The 20,305-nt window shown below is 40.2% G+C and overlaps 1 protein-coding gene across 13 annotated transcripts in view; it reads left to right on the top strand.

Moving 5' to 3' along the window:
• Adgrg2 (adhesion G protein-coupled receptor G2) overlaps positions 1 to 19,977 on the top strand; it is a 119,024-nt gene extending 99,047 nt beyond the window's left edge. For all 13 annotated transcript variants that reach the window (XM_052724658.1, XM_052725493.1, XM_052725360.1 and 10 more), the window contains 12 exons: positions 498 to 654; positions 1,381 to 1,524; positions 2,132 to 2,254; positions 3,099 to 3,144; positions 3,257 to 3,360; positions 4,204 to 4,325; positions 7,319 to 7,587; positions 9,846 to 9,945; positions 10,744 to 11,027; positions 13,687 to 13,788; positions 14,758 to 14,910; positions 18,269 to 19,977. In XM_052724658.1, coding sequence (XP_052580618.1) covers positions 498 to 654; positions 1,381 to 1,524; positions 2,132 to 2,254; positions 3,099 to 3,144; positions 3,257 to 3,360; positions 4,204 to 4,325; positions 7,319 to 7,587; positions 9,846 to 9,945; positions 10,744 to 11,027; positions 13,687 to 13,788; positions 14,758 to 14,910; positions 18,269 to 18,450 — 1,786 coding nt within the window. In that variant the 3' untranslated portion in view covers positions 18,451 to 19,977. The remainder of the gene's footprint in view (positions 1 to 497; positions 655 to 1,380; positions 1,525 to 2,131; positions 2,255 to 3,098; positions 3,145 to 3,256; positions 3,361 to 4,203; positions 4,326 to 7,318; positions 7,588 to 9,845; positions 9,946 to 10,743; positions 11,028 to 13,686; positions 13,789 to 14,757; positions 14,911 to 18,268) is intronic.
• The last annotated feature ends 328 nt before the right edge of the window (positions 19,978 to 20,305 follow it).

Below are 20,305 nucleotides of genomic sequence, written 5' to 3'. Positions count from 1 at the left end.
TGAGCTTCCAGCCTCCAGTTCCTACTGTAGGCATTTTTGTCTTAAGGGATAAGCAATTGTAACCTGCATTGTAATTAGTTTACCTTCTAGCTCTTCTCAAGGACATAATGTTTTTAATACACTTTGCTGCTTGCTTTTTCCTTTCTCTCTGTTACAGCATTAGAGAAGCAGCCTGTCCCAGGAAAAGATGCTTTAAATAACATTTGCTGGAGTCTAGAACAGGAGGGCCCTCCTTGCTCCAACAGTTGTCTTTCAACAATGTTTAACAACACATGGCAATTTACCTACATAATGTACATTACAGGGTGCATAATGTACATTACAGGGTGCTAAGAGGATCCCCTCTAATGCTAAAGATACTGCTTATATAGCTAGTGATAGCCAAGTATTTGCCCCCAAGGACTAGACTCATAATGATGTCCTGTTGCTACTCTATATTAGAATGGGGGAGAGAGAAAAAAAAAAGACTAAATTAAAACTGCCAACTGTCTTTACAGGTTGCTAAAAGTGGTAGATGACATTGGCTTACAGCTGAAATTTTCAAATACAACTATCAGTCTAACTTCCCCTTCTTTGGCTCTTGCCGTGGTCAAAGTGAATGCCAGTAACTTCAATACAACGACCTTTGCAGCCCAAGATCCTGAAAACCTCCAGGTACAGTCTAATTTCTTATAGACACAACATTTTCTTGTGCATGGTTGGAGCCCCTGATGTGGTTCCTGATGGCGGCTATTATTGTTGATTGTCAGGAGAGATATTCAGCTTTCAAAAGAGTTAACATCTGAGTCCTTCAATTCTAGCACTTGGGAGATGATGGCATTCTTTAAGTTCAAGGCCAGCCTGGTATATAGAGCAGCCAGCGAAACACCAACAGAATAAAACTGACATTGTTTTCAGAGGCTGGGATGTGACTCAGTGGTACCCGGCATGTTTTGCATGCATGAGGCCCTGGATTCAATCCCCAGCATTCAAACAAAAATATAATTTGCATAGAGGGTCCTGTGTCCATGTTAATCTTTTAATAACTGGATAATGGAAAGAGGGAGGGGGCGGTATTTGGTATGTTGGTATGTGGAGGGATAACAAGGAGTGGTATCTTCATGAAACTTCATGGAGGAATACTAGGCAGTTAGGGGACCTAGACATGGAGATGAATTTCAACATATTTAAGAAGTTTTATAACTGCACTATTGTGTATAGTAGTGCTAAAAAGCAATCTCTCTAGTGCTTTCTAGCCACTCCTTAGAGGGACTGGGATTTAGAAATGCTGAAGTCAGATCATAGATAAAGCTCCTTCAGGCCCCTCCACATTGAGTTGTGTTTTTGATCACCTTATTGTATCAACTCAGACACTTTTATTATCTCTTACTTGATCTCCAGGTTTCTCTGGAAACCCAGGCTCCTGAGAATAGCATTGGTGCCATTACTCTGCCTTCATCATTGATGAGTAATTTGCCAGCTAATGAGGTAGAACTGGCTTCCAGGGTTCAGTTCAATTTCTTTGAAAAACCTACCCTGTTTCAGGTAAAGTTGCTGTTTCCTGGTTTTGAGTTGGGTTTGCTTTGGAGATGGGTGATTTAATTCTGTTTAATCATAACATATTCTTCAGCCTGCTACAAAACAAACTAAGTGTTGAAACTCTGTAGTTAATTCTTATTCACGCACTAATGTTCCTTATGATGATAAATAGCAGTTACCAACACATCCATAGTACTTACAAATGGCCAAGCTCTCCCCTAAGATCTCACAAGTGTTGTCTCTAATCCCTATCTTGGGAGGAAGGAACCTATTGTTACCCCCATTTTACAGATGAGGTAATGGAGGCACGGGGGAGGGTCAGTAGCTTGCTCAGGGACACAAGATTTCAATGATTAATGTTGAGTCCTCCTTTAAAAATTCCCGAGGTCCTATTGTGTCAGCTGTGCGCTTCAACTTAGTCTTTAGAGCCCCGAGGTGGAATGAGCCCCACTTCTATTGATGTCTCCTGGAAAAGTTACTTTACTCCATCACAGTTTCTGACCTCCATTGTAAACAATGTGAATTCAAATCGTCCTCAGTGTCTTTCTCACCCTAAAACCCCCTCATCATATTTCATTTCCATTGTCATCTTGCTGATTCTTTGTTGTGCTAGGACCCCTCCCTGGAGAACCTCTCTCTGATCAGCTATGTCATATCATCAAGTGTTGCAAATATGACTATCAAGAACTTAACAAGAAACGTGACAGTCATGCTGAAACACACCAACCCAAGTCAGGTGAGGAGAGGCCTGTCTGGTTTGTTCATTGACCAAGGACACCTTGTACAGACTATGCCTGTAGGGCACGACTTGAGACAGGCCGTGTGTATAAGACTACAATTGTTCGTTGCTCTACAGAATTTTGAGTTCTGGAATCATTTCATCCTTGACCACCTAGTTTCTGAGGCAGATGAATGCAAAAGCAAGCTCTTGGCCACTGCTGAATTACACTGTGGGCGGAGCTGTGGCTGCAGGTCTGACTCCCACCTTCAGAGACCTTGTCTCATACTGAGCTTCAGCTACAACTTCGCTTCTCCTCAGAGTGTGGTCCTCAGACCTGCAATATCAGCTTCCACTCCAGACCCATGGAGTCAGAATTTATTTATTCCCTGTCCCCTGGGCTGGGGATTGAACTCATGCTCTCACCATCTAGGCAAGTGTTCTACCACTGAGTAGAGTGTACATTTTTTAACAAATTCCTTAGGTGATTTCTATATATGATTGATTTTTTTTGTTTTTTGGGTTTTTTGTTTGTTTGTTTGTTTAAGACAGGGTTTCTCCATGTAGTTTTGGTGCCTGTCCTAGATCTCACTCTGTAGCCCAGGCTGGCCTGGAACTCACAGAGATCCACCTGGCTCTGCCTCCCAAGTGCTAGGATTAAAGGCGTGTGCCACAGCCGCCCAGCTATGATTGATATTTTAAGAAGCACTGACCTGTATGGGGCTCATTTGCTTCTAAGAATCACATAAGATAAGTCTTCAAAAATCAAGCATAAGATTAAGAAATTAAAAATAAGACTGATTTTCCTAATTACTTTTCAGTTCAGTAAATTAATTAGCCATGACTTATTTTTCTGCTACAGGATGACTTAACCGTGAAATGTGTCTTCTGGGACTTGGGCAGAAATGGTAGGTTCCAATTTATACCCTTTCAAGGTCTTAAGTGAGTGAGTGGGGAAGTTGGTAAGTCAATGTATTATGGCCTTGCTGATGGGACAGATACTGCTCTTGATGCCAACAGGTGGCAGAGGAGGTTGGTCATCCGATGGCTGCTCCATCAAAGACAAGAGGCTGAATGAAACCATCTGTACCTGTAGCCACCTTACAAGCTTTGGCATCCTAATGGTAACATACCCATGCTCCATGGCCGTAGATTCTGGGTCTGAGGGCTAGCTGAGCATTCTATCAGAATATCAACTCTGCTTGATGACTAGAAAGATAAGCAGGAAACATAATATTGTGGAATAGTTATATATCAATGAGACCACTCTTTTAATAACCAAATTCATCTAAAGATTAATATTTGAATGTAGGATGCAAGTATTTCTTCACGTTATATTTTTACATTTATGTTTTTCTCCTTTAAGTAGCAAGGGATTCTGATTAGAATGGGCAACACAAATTACCATTCAACACACTTAAAATGTTTATAATACACTTTGACATAAATATTATTGTTACTGTTATTATTATGTGCATGCTAGGCAAATGTTCTACCACTTAGCCACACCCCCATCCTTAAATGATCTTATTACTCTTCCCAGCATTCCTTAAGCACAGGTTGATTTTTTTTTTTTTTTTTGCAATTAGAATTAAGACTTGTGGTAATTGTTCATAGTCATAGGACTAAGAAATGTAAGAGGCAGGAGCCAAATGTCAGTCTTTAGGCCCCTAATCCAGGGCTTCCCTGGTGCACTACAATGCAGTGATCAAATATATGAGCTTTGGAGTCAAGCAGACCTGAATTTGAATTCTGATTCCTCCACTTCCTAGCTACTACCTTAGGTAGGTTACTGGAACTCCCTGTGTCCTTATTTGTACCTGATTAAAGTGATTGTGCCTATCTCATATGTTGGTTGAACAGACTATGAAACTATTAATGGATATTTAGCATAGTCAACAAACATAATAACAAGTCTTATGTATTTAAAATGAATCGATCACTGATAGCAATATTTTATTTCCCAGGACCTATCTCGGACATCCTTGCCACCAAGTCAAATGATGGCTCTGACATTTATCACATATATTGGCTGTGGGCTTTCATCAATTTTTCTGTCAGTTACTCTTGTAACCTACATAGCCTTTGAGTGAGTATCTACAACTTGAAATTTGGTTTGTAAGATGTAGCTCTCACCTTCATCACCAAAATGTTTTACTTAAAAATCCTTTCTTCAGCCTGCCCTGTCCTTTATATTCACATAGTAGAATATCTGGGTATGAAATGCTATGTGAGTTTTGGGGTTATATGCTTCTGCCTTCTGCTAGTGTGTAAGCTCGCTAAGGGCTGTGTCATGATCATCCTTGTGCCCAGCACGGGTGCCTGGTATGTCATGAGCATTCAGTGGAGGAAAAAAGAGAGACTGAAATCCAAGAGGTTACAATCTGAAAGAGATCATAGCACAATATACAGCAAAAAAAATCACAAATTAAGTTCATAAATAACACTGAGCAAATGTGAAAGATTAACTATAGTAACTGGTATAGGAATGAAGAAGATGAGTGTAAAACTTAACTAACAAAATTCAGTGAGTGTGGCTTTATAAAAAAAGCAAGGAATGGCTCTCCAAATAACATCACCGCCTTCTTGGCCCACCAGAAGGGCTCCTCTCATCACTTTCGAGGAGGAAATCTTTTTTTAAAATATTTATTTATTTATCTATCGATTATCAGCTTAATACAGTACAAATCCTTATCCTAATAGTGAAATGTTTCATTGAGGCTTGCCCAGTAATTGAGTAAAACCAAAACTTATTATAAGCCACAGTCATCCTAGGGTCCCCCCTGCTATATAGCCTCCCTGGTTCTGTGGGTTGCAATCTGATTGTTCTTTGCTTTATATCTCGTATCCACTTATGAGTGAGTACATACCATGTTTGTCCTTCTGGGTTTGGGTTACCTCACTCAGGATGATATTTTCTAGTTCCATCCATTTGCCTGCAAATTTCATGCTGTCATTGTTTTTCTCTGCTGAGTAGTACTCCATTGTGTATATGTACCACATTTTCTTAATCCATTCTTCAGTTGACGGACATCTAGGTTGTTTCCAGGTTCTGGCTATTACGAATAGTGCTGCTATGAACATAGTTGAGCATGTATCTTTGTGGTATGATTGAGCATTCCTTGGGTATATGCCCAAGAGTGGTATGGCTGGGTCTTGAGGTAGATCGATTCCCAATTTTCTGAGAAACTGCCATACTGATTTCCACAGTGATTGTACAAGTTTGCATTCCCACCAACAGTGGAGGAGTGTTCCCTTTGCTCTGCATCCTCTCCAACATAGACTGTCATTAGTGTTTTTGATCATTGCCATTCCTGATAGGTGTAAGGTGGTATCTCAGAGTCGTTTTGATTTGCATTTCTCTGATGATTAAGGATGTTGAGCATTTCTTTAAATGTCTTTCAGCCATTTGAGATTCTTCTTTTGAGAATTCTCTATTTAGCTCTTTAGCCCATTTTTTAATTGGATTGTTCAGTATTTTGATGTCTAGTTCCTTGAGTTCTTTATATACTTTGGAGATCAGTCATCTGTCAGATGTGGGGTTGGTGAAGGTCTTTTCCCATTCTGTAAGCTGTCTTTTTGTCTTATTGACCATGTCTTTTGCCCTACAAAAGCTTCTCAGTTTCAAGAGGTCCCATTTATTAATTGTTGTTCTCAGTGTCTGTGCTGCTGGTGTTATATTTAAGAAGTGATTTCCTGTGCCAATGAGTTCAAGAGTACTTTCTACTTTCTCTTCTATCATGTTTAGTGTAACTGGATCTATGTTGAGGTCTTTGATCCACTTGGACTTGAGTTTTGTGCATGGTGACAGATATGGATCTATTCGCAATCTTCTACATGTTGACATCCAGTTATGCCAGCACCATTTGTTGAAGATACTTTCTTTTTTCCATTGTATAGTTTTGGCTTCTTTGTCAAAAATCAAGTGTTCATATGTGCGTGGATTAATGTCAGGGTCTTCAGTTTGATTCCATTGGTCTGTATGTCAGTTTTTATGCCAGTACCAAGCTGTTTTTATTGCTATAGCTCTATCGTAGAGCTTGAGGTCAGGGATGGTGATGCCAAGGAGGAAATCTTAATAGGTCAATTCACTACATTTCCCTGTGTCATTACATTTAGTTATAGTTTAAACTCTTCTTTCCAGGATCTCAATTTAAGTCATAGTGTAAGATGATATAGCAATCTACCATAGTTTGAGATCGGAATGTGGCAGCCTATTATGTGAGGAGAACTAGTAGTACTTCTAAAAGTAGTTAAGGAGAAGCAAGTTTGCTTTTCAGTGGTGTTGATTACATACCATTTAGAAGTGAGGGTCTACAATCAGCATGTAAAAGATCCTTCAGAAGTCCTGACATGTTAGCTGTATGATTGTCATATTAGCTGTTTTTCCTCTTGCAGTGATTGAACACCTGACAAAGACAACTTTATTTGCCTCATAGTTTGAAGGTTCTGTCCATCATGATAGGGATATGGGGGTGTCACAGCAGCAGAAACTGAGAGTGCTGAATGCCAGTGCTCAGACCACTTTCTCCTTTTTATTCAGTCTAAGGCCCAACTCATGGAATAGTGCCACCCATTCAGTGTGGATCTTCACACCTTAGTTAGCCTGCTCCCACCCTCACAGGTGTGTCTAGAAGCTTATCTCTTCGGTGATTTTAGAGGTTTTTTTTTTCAAGTTGACAATCAATATTAATTATCACAATTTTTCAGTTTAGATTTTTCCATTGTTTTGTTGTTGTTGGGTTTTTGTTTGTTTGTTTGGTTGGTTTTTGAGGCAGGGTTTCTCTATGTAGCCGTGACCGTCCTGGAACTCGCTTTGTTAGACCAGGTGAGCCGCGAACTCACAGAGATCCACCTGCCTCTGCCTCCTGAGTGCTGGGATTAAAAATGTGTGCCACCACCATCCAGCTGTTGTTGGTTTTAATGTCCCCTGTACTCTCACCCACTCTGAGAGGAAACCTGTGCATATTAGTATATACTGATGAATCACTTAAAACTCTGAGACAGCCTGAGAAATATTCTTATACAAAGTTTGCCAGACTATAATGCTAATTCTTTTTTTTTTTTGTCCTCTCATTTTAGAAAGATCCGGAGGGATTACCCTTCCAAAATCCTCATCCAGCTGTGTGCTGCCCTGCTTCTGCTCAATCTGGTCTTCCTGCTAGACTCCTGGATTGCTCTGTATAATACCCGAGGTTTTTGCATCTCTGTGGCTGCATTTCTTCACTACTTCCTGTTGGTCTCATTCACATGGATGGGCTTAGAAGCATTCCACATGTACCTGGCACTTGTCAAGGTGTTTAATACATACATCCGAAAGTACATCCTTAAATTCTGCATTGTTGGCTGGGGTATGTATAAATTTGCTGGTGTGTTGCCTGGACTCCTCCAGTGTTCTGACTTGCACTCACATAGAGATTTGATGAATCAGATCCCACTTGGCAACTTTCTAAAGGAGCTTTGGACTCCACACGCGTTGCACTGTCCCCAGAACAGTCTTGTTGCCTCTGCGACCAGATCATTTCCAAAATCTCTCCATTTCTACTTTCCATTAAGTTCATGGCTCTTGGTGGCACTTACCAGTGAGCTTGGTTCTGGTCTCTTCAGTGAAAAATAATAAGTTGATACCTCTTCCCCCTGAGAGTCTTTAGATAGTCCATAAGTGTGTAGTGCCCTGTTGTTTTGATGTGGTTTTCACATAAATCGCTTCATTGAAGATAAGCCAATGAGGCTAGCAAAGCAGTTATAAGCAGCACCCAGGTGAAGACCCTGGGTCTAGGTAATGGTGTGGCATACCATTTTGCAAGGCTAGAAAACAGCCCAGCCTGGCTTTCTCATTCCTTATGCATCATTTCCACTGGATTCCAACCATCAACACTCCTACATCTGCTTGGCTTCTTCAACCTAAACAGTCCTTCCTGCACAACAGGACTGCAAGCTTTTCACTCCATGTCATCCTACTTACCATTATATCATTGTGAAGAATAATGAAACACACAGTTCCCCTCACTTGTCTCAGAAAGAAAGTCACAGCTCCAGGCATTGGACAGGAATTTTATCTTCTTTAGAGAAAGCTAAAATGCTAGATGCTCTTGTCAAGGACAAGCTCTCTTTGACACTGAGAATCTAACACAGGGCCATGAACATGCTAGGTAAGCACTCCAACAATGATCTACAACTCCACTCTCCAGTATTCTATCTTTAAAAATGTCTTACTTAGGAAACATCTTGTCAGTATCATTAGATGTACAAATGAATTAAAATAAAGAATACATTTGATTGTATCAGGCACTCCAGCCAATCTGTAAAAGGAGTTGTTGTTGTTGTTGTTGTTGCTTTATTTACCAGAGTAGTGAAGCTGACTGGCTGGTCTGTGTTTAGTGTAGAGTGGCAACATGGGGCTGGTGAGTGATGGTAAGTGAAAGGACCAAGCAGATGCCATAACAGGCTGCTCAATCTTCTCTCAGGGATCAGGCCTCAGTTTCAGTTTCCTGAGACTTGAGCAAGCAGTTTCTGGGAGGGCCGTGAACAAAAGACATAGTCCTTGCAGTAGCTCCCTTTCTGCACGTACTCTGACTGCTCAAGGTTCAGCCAGTTGTTTACTGTCTGGGACCCCTCACCAACTTAGAGCTACGTGCATGGGTCAATGTGAACATGTGAGGCCAGCCAGCCTCCATGGCAGCTCAAGAATAGAGCCTGGGAATTGTCCAGGCCTGCCCAAAAATGATAACTGTAACCCCCAACCAGTAAATTCAAAGGTTATACACCCTCACCCAATCATATGATGCAAAGGCTTGTACCACCCTGCTTGTTGTTTTCCCCTTTAAAAACCCCTCACCCTGAGAGCTCAGGGCCATCGTCCTCCACCCACTGTGTCGAGTGTTGGACACGGACCACGCCCGGGCTTGCTTGTTATCAATAAACCCCTGTGTGTTTTGCATTGGATATTGGCCAAAATTTAGTTCTGGCTGCCAATGAGGGTAGACACATCCATCCATGTAGCAAAAATGAAAAGAAACTTAATTTGGCGAATAGCTAGCCAGTCTCTGCCATGCCACAGGAAAGAAAATAGAACGACTCCAGTGTAGATGTAACCAACTGTCTTTTTAAATAAGAAACACAGAACCAATGCAAAGAAGAAAGCCAAGAAGTCAGAGCTAAGAGCTAAAACCTTACCCTTCCTCCTGTGGTGGTCCTACCTCTCCCAACCAGAGCTACCCCTGTGTTAAAGTCTTTATAGTGAGTTCCTGTTCTGCCTTCTCATTGGTTGTAAACCCAACCACATGACCGCCTCGTCACTGCCTGTCTGTATAGACCTCCAGGTCTTCTATGGTTGGTATTGAGATTAAAGGCACATGTATCCAATACTGGCTGTATCCCTGAACACACAGAGACTTACCTAGCTCTGCCTACCAAGTGCTGGGATTACAAGCGTACGCCACCACTGCCCTGCTTTCCTATGGCTTGCTAATAGCTCTGACCCCCAGGCAACTTTATTTATTAACATACAAATAACATTTTAATACAAATAAAATATCACCATACTCCAGTCTTTCTTTTCACCTCTTTGGTTGTCAGAACTGTGTGACTGATGTTTCCCATGTTCCAGGGATACCAGCTGTGGTTGTGACCATCATCCTGACTATATCCCCAGATAATTATGGGATTGGATCCTATGGGAAATTCCCCAATGGCACACCAGATGACTTGTAAGTATAAATTCATCTTAGGAATGTCCAGGGAACTAGAAAATTAAATTCTCTAAGAAAATGGAGGATCTAATCAATCTGTTGGCTATATCTATCAGCTTAATAAAATCTAGGATCATTTTAAACAAGAGCCTTCATCATCATGTGTATGAGATTAGCTAGTGGAAACTGCCACACTACTATTTAAATAATGAATTAGGAGGATTATTCTGAGAGAGTATACAAATTAGAAAGAAGTGTATTAAGACACTTAACCTCTGATAAAAATGAAATGTTCATGATATTATATTAATAAGGACATGCAGACTAGGATAACTATAGTTTACACAGTTCTGAATGCTTTAAAAATAGTTTTAAATTATTATTTTTAAGATTTATTTTTATTTATGTGTATGTATATTACACATGTGTGCGTGTGCCACATGTATGTGTCTGTGGAGGCCAGAAGAGAGTGTTAAGTCCCTTGGAGCTCAAGTTACAGGTAGTTGTGAGCTGCCTAGCACAGGTATTGGGAACGGAGCTTGGGTCCCAAGGAAAAGGACCAATTGCTCTTAACCACTGCGCCATCTCTCCAGGCCCTAAAATATTTTTCATTACCAAGGGTCCTAAGACAAACTCTTAGATTCTGTTCCCCCAGAGCGATAAATGATTGTGGAGAAAAGCAGTTTTATTATTTTTTTTTCTTTTGTACTTGAAGAAAAAAAGTTTTCGGCCAAACATTATAGATTCAGTGCATGACTTGGAGCAAGCATGCTTCCAGCATCATAATGTTTTCCTCCTCTCCTCTCCCCCATCCAGTTGCTGGATCAACAGCAATGCTGTGTTCTATATCACAGTTGTGGGCTATTTCTGTGTGATATTTTTACTGAACATCAGCATGTTCATTGTCGTCTTGGTTCAGCTCTGTCGAATTAAAAGGAAGAAGCAGCTGGGAGCACAGCGCAAAACTAGCATTCAAGACCTCAGGAGCATTGCTGGCCTCACGTTCTTACTGGGAATTACGTGGGGCTTTGCCTTCTTTGCCTGGGGACCAGTTAATGTCGCCTTCATGTATCTCTTTGCTATCTTTAACACCTTACAAGGTAAGCACCACAGCATTAAATATGAACCCAAAGAGCCCCGTGGAAAATAAAAAAAAAATATCACTGGAAGGCTATTTAGTGGCTGAAGATGTACTCCTTTCAGAACCAATTTATTGCTGAGAACAGGAGCTTTGTGGTCCTTAGGAGAAAGGCATTTTACTAATTTTGAGAAATGGTGAATTTTCCTTTTATTCATCCTCATCTCCTTGGAGAAACTTTATTGAGGGAATCTGCCAGGAACTCTTCCTGGGAGAGCCAATTACTCTGCCTTTTCTTGCTTCTTTCCTTTTTATTTATTTTTAAGCTAATTTATGAAAGCAGAACTCGCACACAAGAAAAGCCCAGATAGCATGTCACTAACAAGAGTTCACCACACACACCTAGGTATAGGGCTTAGGTTTGGGGTTTTGATTGGAAACATAAAATGGTAAGTGGGAAGATAATAAACCCAGATACCATATCACTACAAGAGTTCACCACACGGACCTAGGGCTTAGGCTTGGGGCTTTAATTGGAAGCATAAAATGATAAGCAGGAAGATAATAAACAAAAACAAATGGCAGTGATCTTGGCCATGACCTAATCCCCAGATGCTGCCAAGCTGCCCTGAGCAGACCTCAGGCGGGCTTGGAGGATCCCCTTGACTTCTGAGCTTCCCACATAGCAATAAAGCCCAGTCACTCTGACTTTGGGACCCTAGCAATCGTGTTCTTTAGAAAAGCAAATGACTAATTCCTTTTGCAGCAGTGTTATAAAAGTCTTGTCAGCTGTTAATTTTTAATGGAAGTGCTTTGGCATTAAAAGCCCAGCAGGCTAATAGGTTTACATTACAGAAACAATAAAGAATTGTCCCTTGGCTTCCTCTTCTTCCAACTCCTTTCCATTACATTCTCTTCTGCTTGTTTTCATGTTGCCTTTGGCTTCCATACTGCCCTCCTGCGGCCCCATCAGGCAATAGATAATTTTGCCAGTTTTCAAAGCAATCCCTCCCAGAAGCATAGTTCTAATACCTAACTTGGCCATAGGTTCTTATTTTATTTAAAAAAAAAAAGCACACACATACACAGACAGACAGGCGCGCATGCATACACACACACACACACACACACACACACCACATGGCTATATATGGCTGGTATTTTTATTTACAAAATACCAGTTCCTAAATTGGTATATCCAGGTGTTGTGCTATGTAGTATTAAACATAAAACAAAACAAGAAAATCATATCAAGGGTTTTTGTTTTGTTTTGGGTTTTTTTTTTGAGGGGGGCTTTTCAGATAGAGTGTTGTTATGTAGCCCTGGTGGCCTGGAATTCACCAGATTGGCCTCAGACAAACAGTGATCTTCCTACCTCTGCTTGTCCAGTGCTGGAATTATATAGGCATGTGCCATCACATTTGGCTCAAGAAAGGTTTTATATCCTAACAACTGGAACTAAAAGTAGTAGATACTTAAAAAGATATATATATATATATATATATATATATATATATATATGTGTGTGTGTGTGTGTGTGTGTGTGTGTGTGTGTGTGTGTGTGTGTGTGTGTGTGCTATGCAAATTCACATTCATCATTAACATGAAATCTATGTACCTGCCTTCATGTGGTTTAATAATCTAGCAAATGTGTCTTTTTCTCCATTTCCCCAGAATATCTTACTAAAACATAAATGACTAGAATTAATTTGCTGCTTCTGTAAAAGGGAGCTAAGGCCTAGTTTTACAGTACTTTTGAGTTGATTGAAGATGAGCTGTGTATATGGTTTTTTATTTTGGCTGGTATATAGCTCCATGCATACCTCTCTCACACATGTTGTTTCTCCCTTCATGCAACCAAGGGAGCCTCCCAGGGTAACATTAGGCAAAGGTGTGCAATGTCCATCAACTATTGAGGTCTTCTCATATGTACCCCATTAGAAGCAAATCTGGTGTTTTTAAATGAGTATTTTAAAAGTAGGTAACTGTTGGGAGAGTGAGAGGGTTCAGAATCCATACATACATCCCATAAATATTTTATTAGCAAAAGCCTTGGGGTCTTGGCAGAGACAGTGCTGAATAAGGGTTCCTGGCCCATATAACTGGGAATAGTGCTAGGTAGAAAGCAAGTCCAAAGGCCTGTTCAAACCTGTAGCTAGCTTTCCATGCTGGAACATGAGGGGAAAGTTTCCTTGAGACTTAAGGGATGCAGGATGATGGTAGATAAGTAAATCCAAACATTCTGCAGGCTTGATGCTCAGAGAAGAAGGCCCAAAGGACCCAAGCAAGGGACCTGGCATAGGGAAGAGGCACATGAGACTGGAGAGGAGATAACATTGGACAGGACTTGGAACTAGATTACAAGTCCAGAGGATTTGGGAAATGAGAGGTCTCAGCCAGGATCCTGGGTTGTACTATCAGAACAGAGAAGGATGAGGGCAAGACCTGGGACAAGAGATGGTGAATTCAGCTGTGAAGATTCAGTTCCTTTTATAAGCACGCTATCTTACAAAGATCTTTGTTTAAAGCTTTGGATTTAGACATTGTATTCAGTTTACAAAATTGCACTTTGTCCACAACTGCCAAAGATGTCCTCTTTTGTGCAAAGTAAACTCCCAGATGTAGGGTTGTTTTGGAATTCACTGAAGAATGAATGGTTGGAATTTTTTCTCTCCCTTTAGGGTTCTTCATATTCATCTTTTACTGTGCAGCAAAAGAGAATGTCAGAAAACAGTGGAGGCGGTATGTTTGTTGTGGAAAATTACGGCTGGCTGAAAATTCTGGTAAAGATTTGCCTGCGTTTTTCTTCTCAAGAAAATAAATGTGTACATTAAGAGGAATGCAATCGTTGCTTAGGAGTTGTCAGATCTGGAAAGCAGGGACACCACCTGCACAACAGAAAATGCTGTTAATTGCTCATTAAGGGGCTAAAAAAAGAAAAGAATTCTTCCTCCCTGGGAATTTTGTGACCAATAGGGTTAGTTTACCGACCGCTTCTTGAAGGAAGCAACAGTGAAATTTTTAGAGTGTGTTTCCTATTGAGCTCACGGTTTTCATTTCCCAAAGTAATTTTTAATATTTTCCTTCATAGCATTTTAAGGCTTGACTCACTCTTCTTCCACAGGTCCAGGTTGTCAGTGACTTTGTTTGTTAACTGGCCAGACTTTGTATATAAGCTTTGGCATATATTTGGTTATTTTGAAGTTCTTTTCACATATTCCCGGTTGGCTAGTAGAACAAAAAGCTCATTTCTTTTTCTTTCTTTCTATTTTTTTTAAAGAAGAATAAAGACCTGTTTGAAACGCTAGCTTCCTTCTGCATGAATACCACCTTTCAGTACTTGATGGGTACTGAGGTCTGTATTTATAAAATGGCAGTGTATGTAAATCAGCCATCTGTATGGATTCAAGAACAATGACCACAGCAGAGTTGCTTTATGTCCTTGGGAGGGCAGAAGGAGAGAGGCGCTGGGTTACTTCCTAATTCAATGGCTATTTCCAGACAATCCAGTTAGCTCAGCCTTTAGTTCCAGGAGGGCACAGGTTCCTTTTAATGAGGCAGTCATTTGAAAGGTAAATACGTATAGTGGAAGTGAAGGTACCTCTTATAACACCTGCTTGTAAAATATATGAGTTCTCTATGAGACCTTGAAGTGAGAATTCAATTGCTAGAACTTGTTACACTGTGACCTGTCTCTTGCATTTGAGCTTCAACATACCGCCCTTTTTTCTGTAATGCTTATTCTGCTGTAGACTGGAGTAAAACTGCTACTAATGGTTTAAAGAAGCAGACTGTAAACCAAGGAGTATCCAGCTCTTCAAATTCCTTACAGTCAAGCTGTAACTCCACTAACTCCACCACACTACTAGTGAATAATGATTGCTCAGTGCACGCAGGCGGGAATGGTATGTATGTCTGTCTCAATATAGTGTTTCTCAAGCCAGTGTTTATTTTTTGAAGTAGTTCTTTTTGCAAAGCAAACTGAATGATTACACCTATGACCAGTGGATCAAAATAGAGTTTTCCATATAAGCCACAACATTTATAAATCCAAATTTATTTATTTTAGAGCTAATATGAGAATAACTTTTTAAAGACGATTTAGTTTCCCATAATGGGAATTGACCATAACCTAAAAGGTTTTATATTCAAATCCTAATTTAAATATTGTCCAAAGACTTCAGTGCTGCACTATTTCTCTAAGAGCAGTACCTAAATTACCAAGCAATATGATTTTTAAAAATCATATCTATTAATCATGCACATCCTTAGTACTTTGAAATCTTCCTGTTTTTCGCTTTTCATGTTTGTTAATCCTTTCCCACAATGTGGCTGCTTTGTGACAGCACCCAAGTGCCCATGAATATATCAAATGCTGGAAGATGAATTGTGAGCAATATTGGTCACTATCTGTGTCATGCAGATATGAGCTGATTATTACAGCTATGCTTCTTTCACTCATTAAGTCTAAAATTTCTAGCTAAAACATCATTACATTTTCTTTCTCTCCAAGACTGGGCTGTTCATTACTCATAAAGCTTATCATGCTTATTTTTCTTTCTTCTGCTTCTTAATATATCTTTTGCATTTTATTAAAAACTTATGATATGCCAGTATATTTTCTTCTTCCAGTGGACAATTACCCTTTATCCTTTGTTTTAAGACATTAGTACTTTTCATTACTAATTCAAATTGGTTTGTCTCTACCAAATAGAGACATGAAGATGAGGGCTTCTGATAGTTTGATTTTAAAAAATACACCTGGGGGTTGGCTGGGGAGATGGCTTACCAGGTGATGCACAAGGGTGAGGACCAGATCCCTAGAGCACACTTAAAAGCCCAGTGGGTGTGGCAGCCCTGCTGTAATCCTAGCACACAAAAGGCAGATGGAGACAGGAAACACCCAAACAAACTGGCCAGACCAGCTGAAACAGTGAGCTCCAGATTCAGTGAGAAACCCTGCCTCAACATAGAGTGAAAAGCAATCCAGAAAGACACTCTCCATCAACCCCAGGCCTCTACATGCATGCATGCACACATTGCATGTGCATTCGTGCATGCACATGAGCATACATGCTAGCATGCATGTGCATACATACCACATATGCATTTTTATACAAAGAAAATAGAACAGGATTCCTTGACATCAAGGCCTCTCAATCTCATGCGTTGGTTACATTTGGGGCTAGATAATTCTTTTTAGAGAATTGCAAGATGTTGAACAGCATCCCTAGCCTCTCTACCCAGTAGAACCAGCAGTACCCTGCCCCAAGTTGTGGCAAACAAAAATGCCCCCAGACATTGTCCCCTGTGGGGACAGGTAGTAAATTGTCCTTCTTTGAGAACCATTGCTGTGGAAGATAAGAAATTGCTGCCATATGGCTTTATATCCTCACTGTCAATACCAAGAGTAAAATTCTGGGCCTAATGCCAACTTGCCATATCAGGAATGATGCATTGTAGGTCCTTGGAGTAAAGACAGCGAGATGAAGGCTGCTTAATAAGCGTGAGAGAGCAAGTTGAATGGAGGAAAATGAAAAGATCAAGCTAGATCGTCTAGAAGTCTTAGATGCTTGTGTGTTTGGGGCTCTTGATCCATCACTAGTTTTCCATTTTCTGAAAAGAGCTCAGAGGTGAAGCTTCACCTGCCTAGCCCTCCCAAAAAACATTGTCATTCTTTGGGGAATCAGATCTTATAGAAGCAGCCTATCTTGACACAGCTAGTTTTGATGTCTGACAGTAAGGGGGGAGGGCATTTTACAGTCAACAGAATGACTACGTGCTTCAAAAAGGATAATATGCCTGTCAAATGAACAGCTCTGGCTTGTCAGCCCTCACACCAGATGAGGAATGGCACTGGGAATTTCAAAAAAGTCACTGGCAGCTGAGTGCTTTATTATACTGGGACAAATTGTTCCTGCAACCAAAATGTCCTCAAACCAAAATACCTAAGTCAGAACAGCTGCTTCAGACAGTCACATGCCCTGTTTGAGCCATGGCACAGATGGAGTTGTGCTAACCATATCCACTGCCTCGTTTGTGTGAATGTGACATATTTCAGTACTGAGCTGCTAGAGCAATATAATTTAGTACGCAGGGCTACAAGCTCACACTCTGGAAACAACCTTCTCAAGTGTTCAGCCCATCACTTTTGAGCCATAAGAAGCTCAGGCAGAGCATTTGATTTCTACAACTTTTGTCGTATCATCTGTGAAATGAGGATAATAAATAACACCCCTCCTTTATCACTAACTATAAGTGAGACAATATGTATGATGTGTTCAGTGCTATTCTCATCATTATTATGATTGTATCATGAAATTATCAATGGGCTTATTATTCAGCTTTGCACATGGCCTCTCAATGGTATAATGAGCAGAAGGATAGTGCTAAGTAGTTAAAAGCTCATAGATGCTGTGTCCTGAGGATCTGACGCTGTTAATGGTAGGGAGGTCTAGGTCTAAATCACAGGTACCACTGAATAAACATCCTGCTGTCTTCTGGCTGGACTCTTAAGTCGGTATCCATGGTTTCCTCTTGGGAAACTGTGCTATTAAGATAGTCAGAAGACAGATTTAGAAATGGTTAGAGAGAGATGATTTCTTCTTGCCAGGACTGTTTGTAACTGGATCTTTAAGATTATCTTCTAATACAAAATTTCATTTTATAGGAATTATAGGGAGCCTGTAAGAGTGCCCATAGGAAGCCGGGCGTGGTGGTGCATGCCTTTAATCCCAGCACTGGGAGGCAGAGGCAGGTGGATCTCTGTGAGTTCAAGGCCAGCCTGGACTACAGAGTGAGTTCCAGGAAAGGAGCAAAGATACACAGAGAAACCCTGTCTTGAAGAAAAAACAAAACAAACAAACAAAAACCCAGAAGAGTGCCCATAGGATCTCTGCTAATCTTAAATACTACTGTAGGTTATCTTACACACAGTCTAATTCAATGTGTTCAATTGGATTTAGGAAATGAGCCTTTGAAAATAATTAAAAAAAAAAAGTCTTGCTTTTCTCCCCATTTTGACTGTTTCACTTTTTTAAAACTGCCATAGGAATTTTGTTTCTGATCAACCTCAAATTTGTTGTGCTTACTGTCACTGACCTTAGAGAAGGAATAAAAATAAAATATGAAAACATAGGATAGATGTTTTCAAGATTCATTTCCGGTGTACCTATTTAACATTAAAGTGGAGGCGATGCTTGCTTGTTCTTGAGTGCTTTCTCTGGCAAGTTCATGATCCTGACTTTGATATTCCTCGTCCAGGCAATGCATCTACAGAGCGGAATGGGGTTTCTTTCAGCGTTCAGAATGGAGACGTGTGCCTTCATGACCTCACGGGGAAACAGCACATGTTTAGTGACAAAGACTCCTGCAACGGTAAAGGCCGGGTGGCGCTCAGAAGGACTTCAAAGCGGGGAAGCTTGCACTTCATTGAGCAAATGTGATCCTCCTCTTCTCAAATCAAAGCACGATGCTGATGGTGTGAAGTGTCCAGTTTTCCTTTTACACAATGTGAGATGTATGAAAATCAGCTTGTTTTCTCCTCAGCAACCTCTAAAGGAACATAAGCTAATTGAGGGCAATGGTTGACTCTCAGAAGAAGAAACCATGGCATAATTACGGTCTTTAGACATTTGCAATTTGGTTTCTTATCTTTCATTTGAAAGAAGATTGATGTAAAAACCACAGAATAAGATCTAGGAAAAGAAAAACGAATGTTCATTTCCAGTCACATTTTAAAGAGGGTGTTATCCCTGATAACATCCTAAAAAAAAAAAATGTTTACTTCAGTCTGTCAGTGAGTTTAACTGTGCATGCCTTTGTTGTACATAAGCTAAATTCTAGTGACTTACATGTCAAAAATCTTATCTCTAACTTTTTTATATTTATTTTCTACTGTGTAAATTTATTCTTTTGTAGAATCATGATTGCATCATTTTATCTAATGTGATAACTTACTGATTCAGTGAATTCTAACCCTCCTTTGGGAGATCATATAGGATGTGAAATTCAGAAACGTTGCTGAAATCAAGAAATAATGATAAAAGCAGACTGAACAATTATAAACAGACAGTGCCACAATTAGCTCAGAAAGTGCCTTTGAATGGTCAAGAAAAGGTGTTCACACTGGGCAAACACAGCATTATGAGCTTATGGTTTGGGAAACAGTGGGGCCACACTGTAGCCCTAATCATCATCTTGCATACATGCTTATGCAGAGGATGACTTGTGTGACCATATTTGACCCTTAATGACAATGCCCATGCCTGGACTTCATCCTTAATGATCAGATTACAGAATCTGCATTAAGATGTTTATTTTAATACCATCGTCATTGAGGATAAAACTGTAATCTAAACCATGTCAGGAAGATTGTGAAGGTGGAAAATATATACACTGCCACTTCTCAAATACCCAGAGCCTTTCCAAAGAGGGGATCAGAGTAGGATTGCTTTCCAAGAGTGTATATATGGCAAACAAATCAGTTCTTTAAAAGACAGATGCATGGTACATTATTGTTATACCTGCTGCATTCTGGTCATGTCACATTTGTATGTATTTTTAAAAACATGTCAAATCTTGAAGAGTGTACAGTGACAAGGGGGGAGGGTGGGCAGCTACTGGGAATAGTGAACTATCCTGTGATATTGTATATCACAGTTGGATCTATATATCCAACTCTGATTGTTCCTAGTTATAGAAGGTCTAGCCTGCTTCTCATCTATACCTGCTTGAGTGATGCCTCTAGTACAGTATATTCTTAATAGGAACATTTCCAATTCCTTTAGTTAGATCTTTCACTAAGGCTCCCTTGCATATATTTCAAGTAAATGTTGTATCCCAGACTAATCATAGTAGGAATATATGTTTCTGTGTGTGCTCATTTGTCTTTGCAAAATGGCTTCTCCAAATTATTTAATTATTTTGTATTTATATGTTACAATCGACAAAAATAAATTTGCAATTAAGACCTTTAAGTTTGGTTTGCATTCTCCTCCCCCACCCCCACCCCCTAGAAGCATGGCACAGAAGTGGTAGGAAACACCTTCTGAAGATTTGGATTGTGAAATTAGAAAAGGACTTGTCCTGCTCCATGAGGGCAGTTTCCAAGGGCTATTTTCTATTTTATCTTATTCTTTCAAAAGCTTCCTTTAACATGTGTTGCCACTGCACTCTAGAAAATATCTGAAACTCAGTTCAGATCCCATCCAAATGTCTTCTTCCTCAGCCCCAGTGGCATTTCGGGGAAAATGGAAACAAGATTCAAGAGGCTTTGAGTCTCTAGTTAGTGTGTGGAAG

This window comes from Peromyscus californicus, unplaced genomic scaffold (assembly GCF_007827085.1).
Source record: "Peromyscus californicus insignis strain IS unplaced genomic scaffold, ASM782708v3 Scaffold_10__1_contigs__length_136768540, whole genome shotgun sequence".
NCBI lineage: Eukaryota > Metazoa > Chordata > Mammalia > Rodentia > Cricetidae > Peromyscus > Peromyscus californicus.
The sequence above is the reverse complement of the archived record's forward strand: the minus strand, read 5'-3'. Positions and strand labels throughout refer to the sequence as shown.